Consider the following 20,056-nt stretch of genomic DNA (forward strand, 5'->3'; position numbering starts at 1 on the left):
GAAAAATCATGGGGTAAAGCTGGGGCAGGCCAATCAAACTCGCCGATGACGTTGTCAATCACCAAAATTCCAAATTATGCACCGAACAGCTGGCCATCTTCCATTCTGTTTTGGTTGTGCCATTCTCGGACTTGAACAGGTCCCAAAAGGAGTGTAGTTTTAAGACGATAAAGGTGTTTTGACCGCTACAGAGTTTGGTAGTGGAAGTTCTCCGACGCCACATTCGTTGACTGGCGTTTCGAACTTGATTAAGAGAGTTCCTTAACACTAAGCCTTTGGGACCTGCTTAATTTATGTAGGGTTCCAGGGTGCTAGCGCTCATGCTCGAGGCTGACGAGGGCCATAAGCTTTGGGGGGGGAAAGCGTGGGTGGAATGCACAGAGGTAGCCAGTTTTTATCTACTCTACATCAATTTTTAAGGTTATTTGCCACCAACAACACCGTAAGAGACATATAATGAATGCCATTGTAATTCATGCTGGAATTCTTATGTGGAGGAAAATTGCTTGAGGGTTGTAAATTGGCCAAACACTGCCACATGCCTCCGGTTGTATAACCAAGCTTGTAAGCCGTTCACATCAACCCCAAGTGAATGCGGCAAGGTCCTTGGGAATAACAATTATCGAGTCATGACCACAAATCTTACCGCCTTCTGATGTTGTAGTGCCCCGGGCCTATAGAGATCAATAGCCAAGTGAGCATTCGCTTTCCAAGCCATCCTTCTAGTCAAATGATGAAGCATTTTCTTCAAGATACTCGATTTTGGGTGCAAGACTAGGATCAACAAGCGATTCAACATCGGGATAGAGACTTGGTAAAGTGCGTCACCTGCTGTGACCATTGCCGGACAGACTGAAGCTAATCATAACAGAGAATTCTCCAGCAAGGTGGGGGTAAGATTCAGCGCCGGAATAGGAATCAGGCTCAAGAAATCGTGGCGAAGTGTCTGCAAGTAGAAACTATGTCTCTATTTTTGTGCGGTTGCTGATTTCAGGTTCATGTGAGCTTGTGGAGTGTAAATACCCCCGTTCCTCGCGGCAAGGTAGTCTTGATGGTAGCCATTAAGATAGATCCTATGAATCGATGGATGAGAGATTTTATCGTTCAATTTCCAGGATCTGCAAGTCAGTATCAAATAGTAGGGGAGTTGAACAGCAGCGATAATCATCACTGATTACCCTATGGCCAGGGATTTGGAGTTCTCTCCCTGGTGTGGGGAAGCCTGTACGGAGGACGCCGAGGTCAGAGCCGGAACCAGGGTAAAAGTGCCGACGCTGCCGCCTTAGAACGAGCCAGCACAGGGACTGAGACGATTGACTTTTTATAATCAAAGAGTGGAGGAGTTTTAGGAATTTCAAATCCATCGAGCATTGCCTGATTGGTGGGGCAGAAAGGAATTTACGCTAGCAGACGCTTGGGAAACTTCTGGAAAACATCTAGCGACAAACACCAGGATCCAGGGCTGCAGGAACGGGATAAACGGAGAATAAAATGATACCTGGTCAAGGTTCAAGGAATTTTGTCCCGTGAAGTGACAGATTGCGTGGTATTATAGGGCAACGTGAATCAGCAAGTTTCGGTTCCTCTTTCAGCTTGGCCTTATGTGCGACCAGGTGACCGACCACAAGTTCTTCCGTATTGTCCCGAAACTGACCTTGGTGAGGGATTTTGAAGGTTGACGAGATTAACCCTTTGCGTCGGTATGAAGCCTCATCTTGTGAACGTTGAATTCCAGAGCAACGAGACAGTTGTCGTAGTCTCGCTCCCGGGACTTCTCAGAAGATCATTTGAACCGACATGGACCGCAGGGCGATGACGATGCTCCATACTAGTTAGTTGGATCCTTGTCTGTCAGTTTAGTCAATGGTAGGTTGCCACTTTCTATTTTTCTCTTTGTCAGGATTGGACCGCGGAGATGGTTATACGATTGATCTTGGTATATTTCCCAAGACACCATTCGCAGGATCCGACCTTATGAGAGCCATCACGGGAGCCTGACAGCCCCTTGGCCAGAACTCTTCTTGACGCATGAAGTCCAGGTGCAAGAGGCCATACCCGGCCGGATAGGAATGCGAGCCTTCCCACAACCCACGGTTGTGGAAATCGAGAGACGAATTGGCTGGTCGGGCTGGTCGGGGCGTTTTTTTCCTGAGGAACAAGAGATGGCTGACTTTTTAACGATCTAGCACAGCCACCTGAACGCCTTTCCCCAAACCAGCGGCCTGGCTTAAGCTTTGGCGGGGGTGGGGCTCGAGCATGCTCTCTTGGTGATGAGCGGCCGCCAGAGCGGCGCTTGGCGGAAATCACATTTTCCGTGGCTTGAAAAGGCCTCCGCTCAGCCTTAAAACGCCTTGAACCTGAGGATGAAGGACGGGATTGATTTCTGCAACCAGAAGGAAAATAACTTCACGTCGACACATACCTCGCCCGCTGGGGCCAATAATGCAAAGGAGAAACGGGACAAGGGTAGAGTTCCTGAGTCGCTTTGAATGCGCCCCCCCCATTGGTCTGAAGTTAGTGCATCCAATCGGGCCACGGTAGTCGAGGAGCATCGCAGTTCATAGTATGGAGAGCGCGACGCGTCCATATCGGCGTTTTCCAGGCGGGTTGGGCCGGACGACCCTCGTAACTCATTGATCTCAGCCGGATAATTGTTTTGCAATGAATCTCCCGACCTTGCGGTCATGTCTGGCAACAGGCCCTCTGTCGGGCATCTGTTCCAAAATGCAGTTCCTGACGCCGTTTCTCAGAGTGAGGCTCCCAGGCAAGGTAACTATGTAACAAGAGTTCAACCATCTAACGACATAGTTATGTCATGTGGGGTCTACGTCAGGGAGCGGCACTCCAGCACTGTCAACACACGCGAGAACAGGCGACTTCCGCCCATCTGACTCCGTATCCTGAGGCCTGAAGTTTTGTGGGAAGATAAAAATACCCTACCTCTTGTTTCAAATCCCATGCATGAACATGCTGCAGCATGGACGGGATGAGACTCCTGCTCAGCCGGAATTCGGTCCTAGTGACTCAAATCAATCATCGTCAACCTCCAATCAGCCCGCGCTCTCTCGAAGGGTGCCGCATGCAAATTTGTCAAGCGCATGCAGGATTGAGTAATAGTGGGACTCTCAACGATTCAAGCGCCGAGTGTTTGTCCGGCCAGTCGCCCAGAAATCCTTTTTCGACGCAAACAAGGCGGCCTTGACTCAACGGCCATTAGGCAACGTCTCGCTGACTCCCGCCAGCTACCAGGCTAACCGCATCAACCTTGGGCCACCCCAGGCAGCGATCGCAATCCAAAGAAAGGATCGGGGCTCCCGCAGCTGTTCTTTTGGTCCCACGATATGATGCGACAAAAATGTTTCCCTACGAGTCTGTGTCCGTGCCCGCTACTCCGTACATCCTCCCCCAAAGCAAAAGTCGCCAGCGTGCCAATTCGCTTATGTAATTGAGGCTCGAGCGGGACGCTTAGTAACTAACACACATGGGGAAAGCGGGTCTCCTTGGCGGTGCTAAATTAGTTAGGCCGGTGGGGCGAGGCAGTTTTAAAGAGGCTGAAAAGTGACCGGCAATGTATTCGATGTACTCCTTCACGGGCTCAATTTCCGTCTGGTCTCAAGGCTGACAGAAGTTTGATGCTTTCATGTATGTACTATTACTCAAAAATCATCATACGACAATCGATTGGTGTCAATCGGGAGCAAAGGAGAAGAAACTGGATTTGAAAAATTGATTGCTTAACATTGAGACTTCTATCATGCTAGCACAACATCCCGAGCCTAGACCAGTAACCCAACTCCATCGCTATGTCCATTAACCAAGTCAAGTGAATGCCGATAACCTCTATGAAAATTTCCGTAACTCGTGCATCAAAAATCCCGTCATTGTATCCATTCCAATATTACATCGCTAAAAAACGCTCGTCAAAAGAAAAGGTTTCGTCGAATCGCAGGGTGCATGGCGAACGACTCGAAATAAACAGGCAAGGACAATCGCAACCGATTTCTAGGAAGAAAAAAGTGAAGTCAGCACATTGTCACTAAATTTATTAGGAGCACAGTATCCTTACACCCTAGATGGCTATTATCAAACTTATTTGACATAGCGGCAGTAGGGGCAAGCGTCATGAGAGCAGTTAACGCATCGAGGCTCGAGCTGGTAGACTTTTGGGCCATCTCCGCAGCCGCAGCAGACATATAGGTACGTTGGCGCTGCGCGGAAGTACCGACGGTCATGGCTCATTTGAGGTATTGAGATTACCGCGGGGTTGTCAAATTCTGGCTCGCGTTGTGCTGCGTAGGACGACATTTCTGCTGCGTAGTGGTAGCTATCGTGGTCTCGCAAACACTCGTGGTGGCAGCAAGGTGATTTTGCTCCGCGGTGTTGACAATTGATGCAGGCAGGATAGTTTTCGATACTCATTGGGCCGAATTTGCAGCGACAGCAAACCCAGTGCGTAGCGTACGGCATCACACGGGACCTTTTTTTTCAACAGGAGAGAGGAGACCACTTTGCACAAAAGAATTGGCCTTTAATAGAGGAAGATTGACTCTCAAGTTCAAATAGATTTGGGGAATTCGATGTGATTAAAGGAAGACGAAGTTTGGAGTGACAGGCTAGAAGATTCAAACCTGAGGGTCAAGCTGGGTTTAAATAGCGAAAAACAGCCAAAGTGCCATGAATGCCTGGAGAACACGGCGGGCAGAAACTGCCTGGAGTTACCAGCATCGCCTCGATTGGAGTCAGCTGGTATGGAGGACCCATCGTGTCGCGAGCAGGCAAAAAGGCGCTAAGGTGCCTACAGAAAGCCCCATCGTAGGCCTCGAACTTTCCACCTTGGCGTTTTCGCTCCAAAGCCTTGAGAGGGATAACAAGCATCACCCGGCGTAGATCTTCAAAGCCAAATTCCAACACTCCAGTCTTTGCTAAGTCATCGGGTTTGAGTCAATTGTCGGGGTGGGCCCCACCCCCGTTGTCATCGGAGCCAAGCGAGGCGCTAACTAGGCATTTGGTGTCTTTACCAAGACACTTCTCGCGAATGTAGCCCAGGCTGCAAAAAGGCGCTTCCCGCTCCTATTCTGCAACAGCGCCCTGCTCGGCCAATTCCGCTGCCTCTCACGAGGCTTCGCAGGCGGTGACGGTCATGTGACCTCCGATTTTCGAGGTCCAAAGGTGGTCCTTCTGACAATTCTCGGTTTTCAGGCAACAAAAACAACAAAATTCCACTTTCGGCCCGCGGACTTCCCCCTTCTTTCATAGAAATAAATGAAATAATACCAAATTGTAATTCTACCCGAAACACCATTGCTGGTTGCAGCTTGGTATCTGGATTCAAGATGCAGAAAATGGTCTCTACTATGAGATAACCCAAACGAAACGAAGGAATCAAATCGATGAGCCAGAGAGACCCGACATGCTCTCATTATCACTCGAAAGAGGAGAAAATAGCCTAGATCCTAGGCAAACACAATATGAGACACAACCCCAGGTGGCTCCGCAAAGAAGCATCACACAAAATAGAATTAGAGCTAAGCAAATATCACAAGGACCAATTGACAGTTCAAAAGGTAACAAGAGGGTTATATAAAACTGTCAACCACAACAAAGCGTAAGTGAAAATGCCTGTTATTTTTCAGATCCTCTTTGTTTGATGTTATGGGGCATTTAAAGCAATGCAACCCACACGCAGACAGCGAATGGATGAATACAGTCCAGAATTTGGACATTTCTGGTAGCAATGCCAGGCATATGTAGAGCATTTTTGGGTACCAAATTGTTGTTATGAGTATAAATGTTTTTGATCTGCATGCTGTTGGATTGTGTAGAAGATTATCGGCTGGGCTGCTGGTGAGGTAGAGGAAAGTTGTGGTGCGGCTCTGGACAGGTTGAGCGCTCAAACTTCAAGAGCTGATCTGCATGAAAGGCTTCTTAGAAGGCCCGATCGGCTGGGACGCATATTGGGTAGTGCTATGTTCATTCGGTCGCCTACTCTGTTTATCAGGCGAGTAAAGCAAGCAAACTGGTGAGTCAGACCATGTTAAGCCAGCACAAAGCTGAACATTTTAAGGCTTTTATCTAACCCTGAGTGACAGTGCCGAAGCAGTTAGGATATTTTAAAGATAAACCCGAATGGTGTGAACACTTACACCATTCGCTCATGAGGTCCATATGAATTGCAGAAGTACAAAGGAACAAGAAGAGGAATCTTGCATAATACCCGCAAACAGGATGGTCCGTCTGAGGCCGGATGCCTTGATGTTAAATCAAATTTTCCGGGGGAAACAAAAAGGCGTACCATTGTAATTACAAGGAAACATTCGATGATCACGCACCGGGTCCTGAGAATTCGAAATAGGCATCGGACAAAAGTTTGATATGATTATTAGAGATCAATGTCGCAATTGCTCTCTTTAGCTTATGCTCTGCCACCTTGGCTCGCTTCAGACATGAGAGACGAAGGCACCGGGAGACGTCTGTAGCATAGCCAGATAAGATAACCATCCGTTGCACGTTCTGGGGAGGCTTTCATTGTAAAGCAAATCTAAGCTTGTCGAGCCGCGCTTGAAGGGCCGGGAGGTAACTGGTAACATAATCCATCGGCAACAACTGAGTGACTTCCGAACGCACGCGTCTTTGCTTGTCTATGTTTGCGGCCAGGCCGATTCAAGGAAGTGGAGTTCTTCCGGGGGTAGTGTAAAACTGCAAGGAAGATGCCATGCGGGACAGAGGAGATGTTGTGCAAGGGGAAAGGTAAACACGGCTTTTGGGACGACTGATCCGAAGGGTCCCTTTTATGTGTATTTCATGAGGCGCTGGAGCCGCAAGGGCTCAACACGAGCCCAGGCTGGAGAGTGTGATAAAGGTGCAGAACACCCAGCCAAAGCTCGTATCCATCGAATCTAGCTTCTACCTGCTTCATCGAGAAAAGCGAGGCTCTCCAACTTATAATTATCGGAAAAGAGCGCTTTTTGAAGTGACAGGATGAGCGTGTTGCTACCCCGCAGATCGGCATGAATGTGACATGACATCCCACCACATTGTAGCAGAGGAGTGGACGCACAAGGTGTAAGGAAAGATATGAATAGCAGGCAAAACTTGACCAATCGTCATGATGATAGGCTTGGTTGGAACTCGATGAACTTCGACGCGAGAGTTGTTGAGTTTGAAGAGTTGCTTGAGCAAAGACGTGTGCGAAGCGTTCGGGTGAAGTTGGCACAGTAAGCACAGGATTCGCGCTATTCTTAGTTTGGGTTGGTCGATTACCCCATGTCAGGTGACCAGTACAAGAAACTGCCCAATGATGTCATGGCAAATGCTGAATCAGCATTACCCCACGTGATGACCTGCTATCCAATGAATTCGACTGATTGACAACTCCATTGTCAGGAGCTCCGCTGGAGGCTGAGCCTATATTGCCTTTTATCGAGCAACACAAACTATGATGTATCGGTAGCCCACGCTGAAGGATCGCTGTGGCCAATGGCCTCAGATAAGAGAGTAAACATCGGTGCGGCGCGAGTCATTCCCGTGGTTCTCGGTGGTTTACTTGCCTATGGAAGTTATGTCTTTACAAGACCATTATGCAGTGAGTTCCATTTCCGGCGGTAGGTAACTCCTGAAGAAAGCACTGACCATGCCGCAGTTGATTATTTTATAAGTCCTCCGCTCCACTATGGTGCACCTCCCCCCCGAAGAGGCCTCGCGACCGGGTTGCTGATCGTGTTCTACTTCCTGCTGCTTGTGTTGGCCGTGTCCTACTTCCGAGTTATCACCACGATCATATGGAACCCTGGGTTCCTCCAGCGCGGGAATCAGTGGCATCAATCGCGCACCGGGAAACCCGAAGGAAACACGAAACGGAGAAAGCGACGGCACAGACCGGGAACTTCCTACCCAGACGATGCGAACGTCGAACATGGCCCTTACCCTATCGATGCCTACGGCCTGGAGGCGTTTTACTGCAAAGATATATTTGTATGTGAACAAGACGGCAGGCCTCCGTGGTGCTCAACCTGTTGCCAATGGAAGACGGATAGGGCTCACCATTGCAGTGAGGTCGATCGCTGCACCAGAAAACTCGACCATTTTTGTCCCTGGTGAGTCGACCCATTGTCGGAACTTCTTTTTTTGAAAATACTAACATGCATGCAGGGTCGGAGGCGTCATTAGCGAAAGTTCATTCAAATTTTTTATACAGTTCTTATTTTATACCTTTCTCTTTACGACTTTCAACGTCGTGGTCTTTTCTATAGTTATCGCCGAATATCGAAGAAATGTACGATATGCTTTTCCGTTTCTTTAACTGCTGATTGGCTGTATCAGTCAGTTTATATCCCTTATGAAAATATTTTGGCTAACTTCGAGATTTCAAACAGTCTGGGTACCTGGAAGTGCAATGGCTGGTGGCTTTAGCGCTGTAAGTTTTCTTCCCCAAATAAACGGCGCTGACAATGAGCTACTAACACCTAGAATTAGATGCGGTTTATTTTGCTTATTTTCCTTTGGAATGCTAGTTAGCTCACTGCACCTTGCATTCATCAACTCTTCCACCATCGAGAGCCTCACTCGTCATACCAAAGTTTGGACCTTAGCAGTTCTAATTCCCCGCCCAAAGGACTTTTACGAACTCCAGTCCCGCCGCAAAAGTCCAATTCCCGTCGTTATATATCCAAGTAGTCCTATTCCTTCTTCTTCGAGTTCTACCAGAACAGCCACCTCAAATGCTCCACCTCGCGAATTTGCCATCCTATCCACGAAACCGGGAGAAAATCCCTTTGATCTGGGAAGTCCCCTGGCAAATTTGAAAGAAGTCATGGGCCACAGTTTAATTGATTGGCTGCTACCGCTCAGATATAGCCCGTGCTCGGGCTACGGTAGTCAGGAAAGCGCGTATGCGTTTGGCCCTGTGGTGCAGAGGTTAAAGAAAGAGAATGGCTTGGATTGTTCAGAATGACGTGGTGATTGGGTTTATTTCAGGATAATATATGCAACAGACATACACTCATAAAATACCCTGGTGTTGGCGCTTTTTCACTTTTTGGAAGGTTAACTTCAGCATCGTCTATTTATACCACATTTTGTTCTTTCGGATTACTTTTATCACTGTATTGGTAAGTGAATTTTCCTTGCTACTGTGCTACCGTTCTATGGCTTTGGGATGTTGGATTTTGTTTGAATTGTAAGAGGTGCAGGTTGTTGTGGAGCCTGGGCAGTTCTTTGTGTTTGGATATCCTGTTCTCTTATGAAGCATATACATAGCAGGAAAGCAGGCGATGCTGGAATGCAAGAAACTTTAGTGAAAGTATCAGCCCAGTATATACATCCCTAAATAGTTTTCAACCGAGATTTAAAGTATCAAAGAGTCAAAGTCTACTGTACACAACCAAAACACCAAACGACATGGCGAAATATGATTACTCCGTACAAGATCTCCGAAAAACAGTGTTACTAGGTAAGAGAGTCCTGGAACAAAGTTTATCCTTCCCATAACCCTGATGCAGGTGGATAATTTGGAAATATCAGAATAGACAAAGACACCAGGTTGTATAAGGAGTAGCCAGTATAACCAAAGCAAAATCACTTCAAATCTCTAGCAGTTATGCTTTAAAGGCAGTAACGCATACTGCAAAAGCGAGTCACCGGAGTCGTTGGGGGACCAAGTAAAACCGTGTGACTCAAATCAGGTTCAATTGGCTTCGAAAGCGCAAAGCCGACGAGGAACTTCTCTTGATTATGCTCCACGCAAGCATAATACCCGAGGGAGGAAGAATTCAAAACGGTTTAGGGCGGGTTCTAACGGACGTTAAGTGTAAACTTTGCACTCTGTGCACCTATAATGGTGACATATGGAGCAGCATTCAGCAGCCAGACTTGGATTGTTGATATGGCCCTCCCGACAACAAACCCACCAACCTCGCATAGAAGGCTGCGCAAATTGTTGCGGGAGGTATTGAACGTGACAGCTCATAACAATATAAGCGGGTCGTTGGGGAACAACGCGATCTGGGAGTCTGGGAAGTGAAGCTAAAATCCCGCAGCAGGATAGTCTAGATAACGACTTGGTTTGTTGCAGAACTTTTGATGAGTGTGGTTGGGGCGCCGTTTGTCCGACACTGCTATCGCTCCCTCCGCCACATGCACCACGATCCATACCATCCCGGCTGGGGGTTTGCTCTTTCATTGAGAGTTCGAATTGGCGCGGGTAGTCCATGATGTGAGACTGAGTACAACGACGGGAACTTCAAGTGTCGCTTAGGAATCGAGAGACAGTGGAAAGAATGGAAGTTGTTCGAGGTTGTCTCAAGTGAGTAGCGATAGGCTAGCACGACTTTGTGTAGATGGGTCTTTGAAACTGCAGTTGACACTGGATTGATGTGGATATATAGATATACCTGAATAAAATGCTTGATTGCTTTGAAGAAAAGGGGAAGGGGGGGAAATCTGCCAATATTTATGTAGCTCAGCATCTTTAGGCAGGATGAAAGGAAAACGTAATTGTCAAGACCACATCCTCGCTGCCGGACAAGCAGCATGTAGATTGAGATGGGCCAGAGTCAGCCTGCCATTGCCACAAACGACAGGGAAAATATAGCGACAGGTGAAGCGATAGAAGAATGATGCTGAGCACCAGGTATGGGTTGAAGGAGCCCCATGAAGACAAAAGGCAGGCGAAATCGAACAGATCAATCTTCTTTTCCTCGTCAAACGAAGCAGCGTGTACCTAATAGTATGTGGAGGCAAAGGCGCAAGGAAATGCAGGACGAGATGCACATAATATAAATTGCTGTGTAAAAGCGAATCAACTGGGAGCAACTGATGTGGTTAGTGCGCCTGGCATGAAGATAGAAGATAGCTTGTTCTCACAAAAGTGTTTGTTTGGAAACGACACTACGCGCTGGAAGCGTTTCCCAGGGCGTCAGGGTCACTGAGCTTGAGTCACAGGATTAACCGTTTATGGTAGGGCTGCAGGCCTCGCAAGGCACACACGCAACCACCTCAGAAATTTCCAAAGCTTTAAAGGTTGAAAAATTGTCAGTCCCGTCAAAATTTGGCTTATGTGCGGACGAAAGGCCAGAGGGCATCTAGGCTCCAGGCCTCATTTCAGTAAAGTCGCAAAAGTTTCGCTTAGCTCCGAAAAAGGAAACTGGTGGAAGGAGGAGCAGTATTTTCAGGTGTCGTCACGGCTGAACAAGAAGTGACTCGCCGTCTTCGCGCTTAACATCCACCTATGGCTGACGGGGCATATTTGCTGGCGCGCGACGGTCCGGCTCTGGATACGGCAACGTCACAACACAACAAGCTGATAGTAATCAATTGGACAATGATGTTCTGCAATCAAAATAGATGGCGCCTAGAATGCGAGCCGTCTTTGATTGCCTGAGTAGACGCCAGCTCTGCTTCAAAGGTAGGTGGCGCATGCCCCACTAGGGCACGTAGTAGCTACTCCGTGACCATCAGGTTATCCAAGTAACTCGGCAACGGAGTTTATTCTATTTCTGTTTCAATGATGCCAACAGTCATCGTCCGGCTCTATGTGGCCCTCAAGGCAACCATCACATATCCAACGCTCGCTGCCACAGGTCCCGGAGGAAGAGGCTAAGACACAAGGCGTACCCTGAGGCAGATGCGCAGGCATCTGAAAGAAAACGCGGTTAACGGGATATCAGGCCCACGAAAGCATGTAAGAGCCACGGCCACGCGGGAAACGCAATTGATGTGGAAGCACAACTGTCGACAGACCGATTAATTAGGTGGCGTTCCTCTGGCCCATGGATCACAAAAGCTCCCGTGGTCCTTTCCATGATTCTGGATAACGGGCGGGCACCATCTTAGTGCCCCGGCGCTGCGAAAAGTATCAGCTAAGACAAGCTTTCCGCTGTGCCATAATCACCGGAAACCTGCATGCGAATTTCATGCTGGATCCATCAAAATCAAGGTACCCAGCCAAACGGGTTGATTCACAGAGCAGAAGCCAACAATCGGCCTCCCCACTTCCCTGTGAGAACCAGCTTGGCCTTTTCGAGGCTCCACCGTTCGTGAGATGCAGAAACAAGGCGACCAACGTCCGTTGACGGACTGCTGTGAATTCGCCTCGTTTCTCATAGTGCGGACCAAAGGAATGGTCAATCAGCCTGGCGGGCCGTTGGCCAAAACTGGCGACCGCCCCTCCTCTCCCGCACCGGTAACTATCACGTCAATGGACTGTACGGAGTGGCAGGGTTGAGCGCAGATGTGACAGCATCATCCATGATCCAACAGGCCCTGAAAAATGGCCCTCGGTTTGGTTGTGGGGGAGGGGGAGGCAGAATCCGTAAGCTGGCTTCGATGAGAACATGTTTTTGAAGGAAAAGGACCGTGAGTCCACCAATCAAAGGAAATGCACCCGCGACGACTTGGCCCACCAGAGGTGGTGGTCGATCGGCAGCGGGCGATGGTTAGCCTGCCGTGCTTAGCTGTGCGAATTGCATTGCCTTTCGATCGGTTGCCTGTATTGAGAGGAAAAGGAAGATTGAATAAGTAAACTCGTTGACCAGTTAACTAGGTTAGCTAACTAACTAACTCACATAGCTAGTCCTGTCTGCCTCTTTACTTGTTGCAAGCAACGGCTGTCGTCTTCAAGCACGACCAGAACCGGGAGAAACTGTTTCGAACTCGACTGGCTCGTTCTGTTCTGCGCGACGGCCAACAGAGTTTGTGCGAGAGCCGCATCCCTCCACCGACCCTTTTCCTCCTCTTCTCTTCTTCTCGTCTTCGCCCATCGCCGTCGCCAGTCCATGTTCCAGCCCAAGTCTGCCAGCACTTCTCCCGGCCACCCGCAATGTCTTTCTGCTGCACTAGCTCCCAGTAATATACCCTCTTCCCACTTCAACACGCCAACCTTTGTTCGCCACACATCCAACCAGATACACTAAATCAGCCGCAGCATTCCCTCCAAGCTGACACAAGCATTCGTCCTCCATAACTCTGACCAACTCATCTACCTATTTTCCACCGGAAAATGACTAGCTAGATTATATGCCGAACAGTGCATGGTATTGTCTCCGGACTCCCAAGACTTTCGATCATTGGTCCGCTATGCTGCACTTACAGATTGCTAATCCTTAACCAGCCCCCCCCCCCCCCCCCCCCCCAAAAAAAAAAAACGCACAGCCGGCCGACAGTATTGCTTTTCTTGCCCCGCGATTTTTGGACAGGAAAGCTCTTCTGACCTAAAATATACCAATTTTATTATTAAAAAAGATCGCATTTCGAAAACCCCCCGGTATCTATGGCCAGTTCACGATACCCTACGATGCCGGTCGAATCTAGGACCGTCATCGATCCCAAAGCATCCACTGGAAATGTTGCTTATATGATGGAGGCAAATCTCCAAGAAATCCGGCCGAGACCCCGTCAGGATGGCACCTTTAGCCCATCCCATCGCGGGCAGTACGACCCAAGAAGGCCACCTGAGAACTATTCACTCGATCCTCAACCGAAATTCTACCGCTATCCCGGACATGGTGCCGCAGCAACATCGAATTACACCATCCGCCCACGAAGCAACACCACTCAAGAGACCAGGCGGCCACTGAGCCTGATCATACCTTCATCCACATCTCGCCCCGGTGGCGCGTCGGATTACGAACGACCGTACGCTCCCAGGTATCCGGGCTATTACACGAACGATGACTCTGATCGTTTCCTCTCGCCGGCGTCGTCGCGACCCAGACGACGCACCTTTAGTCCCAGCATAAGGGCTGGTCGTTTGGTTCCGGTAAACAAAGAACGTTCACCCCACGGTGAACGTGGTGGATATATGACGACCGGAGGCCGTTCACGCAGGGTGTACCCCTTGTCCTTATCCGGGCCCCGTCCCCAGGATATCGACATTAATGACGCCTATTCATATACAAACCTGAAGGAGGAATTCCTTGGAGATACTTCAAAACACGCACGTCATCCCGATACCCGTTGCCAAAAGCCACGGCCTGTCAGTCTAACCGGGTTGACCGGGTTGGAAGAATACGTACCCCAAGCCTGGCGTGAGTACAGACATGAGATTCGACCATCGGCCTCAAAAGGTCAAGATAAGTTCCGGAGGGATGATGATCCTAAGGATCGCAACAATGCTAGCGGGAACGAAGCGTCCCGTGCACCTGAGAGCCATCGACGCCATACATCGAAGCGCACTCCTGTATCTCTTCACCAAGAACGAGACAGGCCCTCATATCGAGATAGCCAGGATAGCTCGAGAGATGAGCAAAAATATCGAAGTTACCCAGATGACGACGATGTTTTCACGATTCCGCACATCCGTCACCCCAGTCCGCGTGGTCCCAGACGTGATTCGTTCGGCCACCGGATCGTAAATGATCAGAAAGTCGGCCGAAGCGATTCGGAATCTTCGCATATGATGCATGGTGGACTCGCCACCGCCGGGCTTGCCAGCGGCTACTCGCTGGAACAGCCTGACAGAGGAGCTGATCGGGAAGCCGATCCACGGAGGAGCCATCGAAAAGCCCGGGAACGAAGGTCACCAGTATACGACACAGGGAGCGAGACCGACGAGTCTGAGTCAGACGAGAGCACAAGACCGCGCCATTTTAGAGCCTCTCTGCGCCCGAAAGAATCCCTTGCAAACGCGAAATCTACAGCTCGACGTGATCCCCGCCCTAGTGAAAGAGGCAAGGAGGATGCCGAAAATCAAAAGCAAAAATCTCTAATTTCGTCCCAAAAGGGATCCCCTGACCTGAACCAGAAGAACGATTCAGGGACTCCGGCTCCCAAGGGGATTCTCAAACAACCGACAGAGAAATTCCCTGAAGATAACAACACGGTCCGAGAAGGCGTGGCCCCTTTGAAAGATTCCAATAAGAAAGGTATCCCTCCTGGGGCGCGTTGGACAAAAATATCCAGGGAATACGTCAGCCCAGCCGCTCTGGTGGGCAAGGAACGATTCGAAGTACGACCAGGCTTTGTGATAGTCTTGAGAGTCTTGACAAGAGCCGAGATACAGGAATACGCAAACAGGACCGTAGAAATCCGGAGTAAGTGTATCCGTTCAATGTCAAGAATAGAACACTATGATGGCTAATAAGCATCAAAGCGGAAAATTACCGGAGACATCAGAGAGAAAAAGATATGAATGATAGCCGGCGTTACGGTCGTAATAGGGATAGCACGGATAGCGACGATGAGGGCGAGGACGAGCGGGACGACAGGAGCCACAGAAAACCCGCTGGTTCTCCCGACTCGAGGCGACAAAACACCAGCTCGCATTCCTAAACGCGAGCTGCTACGATCACGGAAATGATGCACATATGATTCTTTCAAATCCTTTCCATACATCTTTCACACTCTACTTATAATCTTCCGCATCTGGAATGTTTTTTTCTCTACCTAATGCTCTCTTTCTTTGTCTATGATGCCTCAAAAAAAAAAAAAAAAACTGCCCCCGTTTACACGTTTATGAAGGATTGACTCCCCTAAATGATTCTACGAAGTTAATGCCACTAAATATAGACTTCACGACACCTAATACTCCAATGAATTATATACGAATGTATCTACCAGGTTCTCAGAAATCACTTACATTAATCGCAACCCTAAAGGATCCCAGGAAGCTGTCAAACATGATCGTTGGAATTCTACCCTTGCAACCTCATGGGTAGTGAATCGACTGGGATAACTCAACCATACTTGTTAAACCTTTACGCATGTTTTCATCCCTGCTCTGGTTCCTGACTCTACATGGGTAAGCTCACGTTATTGTTCTTCGAGCTGTGGCCCTCTTAGGGTTAAGGAGCAAGGCCCCTGGTATGCGGAGTACTTGTCGAGGACAAGTTCCGCCCCGCTCCGCCCAGGTTTCCGCTCATTCCACCCTGCAAATTCCAAGGGCTGCACTACATATATATCATAATGGCTAGATCGAACGATCGGACTATTCAAATTACAAGCATTTCATCTTTTCTATCATCTCTAGCTTTTGTGTTAGAAGCAATATATCGACCAGTAGAAAAAGAGAGTTGGCTTTCACTTCAAAACATAGATGTATCCCCCCAAGCGTTTAGCATATTCCCTTATCGACCTTTATCATCTTTCCATCACACCCTCCGAATGTCGAAGCTGACCCCATTTCAGTTAAACCTATCCACTCCCCAGGAAAGCATTCTCACTCCCCGTCAGCAACTCGCCAGAGATTTATTATCTACCACCGTACGACAAAACAGAAAGCTAACACCCCTCCATATCGACGCGGGCTTGATTTCGTGTATACGACGCCTGCGGCTCTGCTCCCACCAGCGGACGCGGAGTACACACTTCTGCATATCCGGGCGGGGGGGAAGGATCTTGCGAGAACCAGTGTATCGGAAGCGCTCGACGTTCAAACGACGTTCAAACCCCCCGCGGGGGGGGGAGGGGGCAGGCCCCCGCGGCGAAAATATGCGCATAGTATTCTCAACCTGTGTAACTTGGGAAAAAAGGGGGGAAAGGACACGTGGATCACCTGGTTAGGGAAAATCGCCCTTTTTTGCGCTCTATCCGAGGGAATGTTGAAAGTGAAAAAAAGGGGGATAGAAAGAGAGAAAGGGAGAAAGAGACAGATAGCGAGGAGGAGAGGCTCGCGTGATGATGCCACCCCAGGTGGACGTTTGATGATCCAAACTTCAAACAGGGAAGGGCGTTGAAACGGCCGAGCAAGGATTTGCCTAGAGAGGCTCAAAGGGAGTCTAAGGGGATATCGCAACTGTGACACTTTCTCCCAATGGTCGAAATTAGAAAGGTTCAGGCGGTGGTGAGACACTGAAAACAAAGTTCAACTTGTCTGGTCAGATGGACGCAACGACATCCTCTTTTGGGTAAATCTTATCTTTGGTGTGAATATCTTTTAGCATTACAATGGATAGGCCCAATAACGCAGGCAGAAAAAGAAAAAAAAGGGGGTTATAGACTGAGAGAGGAACTTGCATGAAACAATTGGAAACAGAGTCTCCAGCAATTCAAAACAACTTAGATCTCAACAGGCCTATGGAGAAAGTTTCGCAAAAGTTCACATGCCGGCCACATGAAGGAGTCTGTCCAATATGCCGACAATGCGCGTGTCCAGAAGTCATGCATATTCCGACATCTCACCTCTACCCCCGAAGGGAACCTTGAATCAAGAGCAGGAAAGACATGCCTCGCAAAGCATTGACCCCTGCCCGGTTCAAGAAACTTCCTTGTGTTGCACGACTGACGAAATGATATCCGGCCAAAACCAAAACAGCTGTTCTTTGGGCTGAGCCCCGCCGATGAAAGTATATGAATTGTCACCGGGAGCATTACATCACAGGGTACGGAGTACGAGAGGGAACCCTATACATGGTCGAAGCTCAATGAATAACAAAGGCAAGTCTGGCCTTCATAGGATTCCAGCCCGTGCGCACCGAATAGCAAGGTCCACTTTTTTTTTTTTTTTACACATCGTCAAACTTCAAGGGGCTCAAAAAAAAATGCTTTTCGATTCCGCTGCAACAACCGAAAGAGGATATCGCATTGCTTTGATCACGAGAAAATCTGCGCGAAAGGAGAATCCGACAGCCTTTTCTTCTTAGGTGGTTCCCATTTTTTTTTTCTCTTTTTTTTTTTTTTTTTTTTTTTTTTTTGGGCTGGGGGGTGGGGTGGCGGGTGGAGGGTGCTTGAAGAGTGCGATATAGGCTCTCACACGTATCAATGTAAAGGGCCAGAAACAACATTTGCCTCTTCAGAAAAACGATTTGCTTTTGATCGGGGACGATCTGTGCACGGAAAACCGTGCGTCGCCTGCTAGCATGCGTCTCCACCTCTTGAAGGATTTAAGTATAACTATCATACTCTCTCTCTCTCTCGGTGGACACCCGAGATCCTTTTTTGTTTTCTGTGTGCCTTTTTGCGGGTCAAGATTGGGCACTTCGAAACAACTCTTGATTGTGCGTATACTCCTTCGGGAGAACGTCGCAGATAGTAAGCGCGCGCTCCATCCACAGGCTAAAGGGGTGAAACCAAACAGAAAAATCCAGCGCATATCGCGCCCATTGGACTAGAAAAGAGAGAAGCTAGCTTAGTCGGAATAGCTGGCTAGCGGTAGCGAGGGCCACCCCGTGCTCCAGCCTCGGGGGATGTTTCGGTCCAAAAGACGAGAGAGCCACCTGTCTGATATGCTTGTGAATTTGATGTAACTCGCGAGCACAATGCTCGAACTCCGGACGGAGTAATAGTCTAATCCATCACATGTTAGTGAATTCCCTAAGAGAACTTTTGCCTTTCCAATTCCGGGGCGAGCTCCACCCTGAAAAGCCAATGAGTGCAGGACATCAAGTAGCTTCGTAAAGGATTCGAGCAGCAACAGCAGCAGGACAAGCAGAGGGGTGAACTGTCTGCTGCTTCTGCTCCCGAGTCTCTGCTGGGCGGTCAGGTGTGGCGGCCATCCCGACAAGGCAGGTCGGAAGCGGCGAAGGGAAAATCGCGCATCGACGACGGTTGAGGGAGCGAGAGAGAGAGAGAGGGGGAGAGACAGAGAAATTTAAGGTTAAGTTGGTGAAGCCAGGCCGTCGAGCCGCTAGCTGGCTGGTTCAACTCGTGACTCGGAGTTGGATATCACCCTGCAAAAGGAAACATACGTAACCAAAAAGCAAAATGGGCGACTAAACTAAGTCGCAACGTTCTCGTCCGAAATCTCTTGAGACAAAAAAAAAAAAAAAGAAAAAAAAGAAAAAAAACCAAAGACACGCACACGCACACACACAAAAAAGGTTCAGCTAGAAGCAAAATCGAAGCATTGGCGCAGAGACCAGAAATCACTCTCCTGCCCGGGGTCCAATCTCCCCCCTGTTAGCGTTTGAGTAACACCCGGGCTTTGCACTGGGCCACCAAAAAAGCAAAAAAAAAAAAGGAAAACAGTCAAGGGATGTGCTGTGAGGGGATGAGCTTATTGAGGATCAAGTTCGTGTCAAACCGGGGGGAAGGCCGGGGTGGCTTGCTGGTTAGTTGGTTGGGAGGGAGTGGTTGGTCAGCCAGTCGTAGCATAAGCCAGTTTCTTCGAGATTCCTTTTGGACGGAAGAGGGAAGCAAGAAAGTGCGCGGCAGGGAATCGGCGGGAAGCGTGGGGTTCTGCGGATGGACCCAATCAAGCACGATCACCCAAATCCCAGTCAACCCTCTTTCCCCCCGGTCCTATGCTCGGCCAGGCCAAATGCCATGGCATGCCTGAGTGGCAGCTTCGGTGCCGGTTCATGCAGGCCGTTGCTGAACGAGGGCACTATCGACGGAGTACGGAGTTACGACATCAATTTTCATGCTGTGCCCAGGCCAATGCGCAATGGAACTAAACTAACGTCGCTGGATTTACCCACATCCACGCTGTTCGTCAGATTTGGTCTCTTTTCTTTTTCTTCCCCCCTTCTTCTGGACGATTATTGCCCGGGAGGCCACATGCGATTAGGGATGGATGGTGCATGTGGACTGGGATTTCGGCTGAAGGAAGCTGTTCTAGAACTTGATTCACACTTCACACACATGTGTTATGAATTATAACGGAGTATGGAGGACGGAGTACGGAGGACATCGTGTTAAGATGAAGGCGGAGGGAAGATGCGGGATATCCCGCTGCTTCGAATTAACTGGTGAACCGACTAGTCCATTCTCGCACCATTACTAACTGATATCTGCGCAAGCCCTGAAATTGATGGAGAGAGAGAGAGAGAGAGAGAAAATAAAATAAAAAAAAAATAAATGAAAAAAAATAAATGAAAAGAAAAACAAAAACTGATCGAAGCTTTCAGATTTCTGGCCCCCATGTAACAATCACTCAGGAACCGCCCAAGGATATTCACGGTTCCCCAGGCAAGATTATGCATTTTGTCTTTCTTGGTTTTTTTTTTTTTTCGCAAGGACCAGGGCGCCCTTGACACAGCCTGCCCAAGGCAACATTGACGCAAGCTCGAATATGCAGAGTGACAAATGGCAAGGCAAGCTCTGCCAAGTGCTCAGTATTCCCGGTGGTGAAATCTTCCGACGACCGCTAGACTTCAAAAGGGGAGGTGGGAAAATCATCATCGTG

At 48.9% G+C, this 20,056-nt stretch overlaps 2 protein-coding genes across 2 annotated transcripts; both read left to right on the plus strand.

Annotated features, from left to right (window-relative positions):
* Positions 1-7,476: 7,476 nt before the first annotated feature.
* Positions 7,477-9,310, plus strand: PFA5 (palmitoyltransferase pfa5; the record flags this gene model as incomplete). Its single annotated transcript, XM_003069949.2, has 5 exons — positions 7,477-7,582; positions 7,640-8,093; positions 8,149-8,272; positions 8,373-8,413; positions 8,473-9,310. 5 exons carry the CDS (start codon positions 7,477-7,479, stop codon positions 8,948-8,950), a joined length of 1,203 nt encoding a protein of 400 aa, XP_003069995.1. The 3' UTR covers positions 8,951-9,310.
* Positions 9,311-13,264: 3,954 nt separating this feature from the next.
* On the plus strand, positions 13,265-15,518 carry D8B26_006037 (uncharacterized protein; the record flags this gene model as incomplete). Its single annotated transcript, XM_003069948.2, has 2 exons — positions 13,265-15,026; positions 15,086-15,518. The coding sequence occupies 2 exons, from the start codon at positions 13,265-13,267 to the stop codon at positions 15,262-15,264; spliced, it is 1,941 nt and encodes a 646-aa protein (XP_003069994.2). The 3' UTR covers positions 15,265-15,518.
* Positions 15,519-20,056: the final 4,538 nt, after the last annotated feature.

The sequence above is a fragment of the Coccidioides posadasii genome, chromosome 3 (genome assembly GCF_018416015.2).
Source record: "Coccidioides posadasii str. Silveira chromosome 3, complete sequence".
Taxonomy (NCBI): Eukaryota; Fungi; Ascomycota; class Eurotiomycetes; order Onygenales; family Onygenaceae; genus Coccidioides; species Coccidioides posadasii.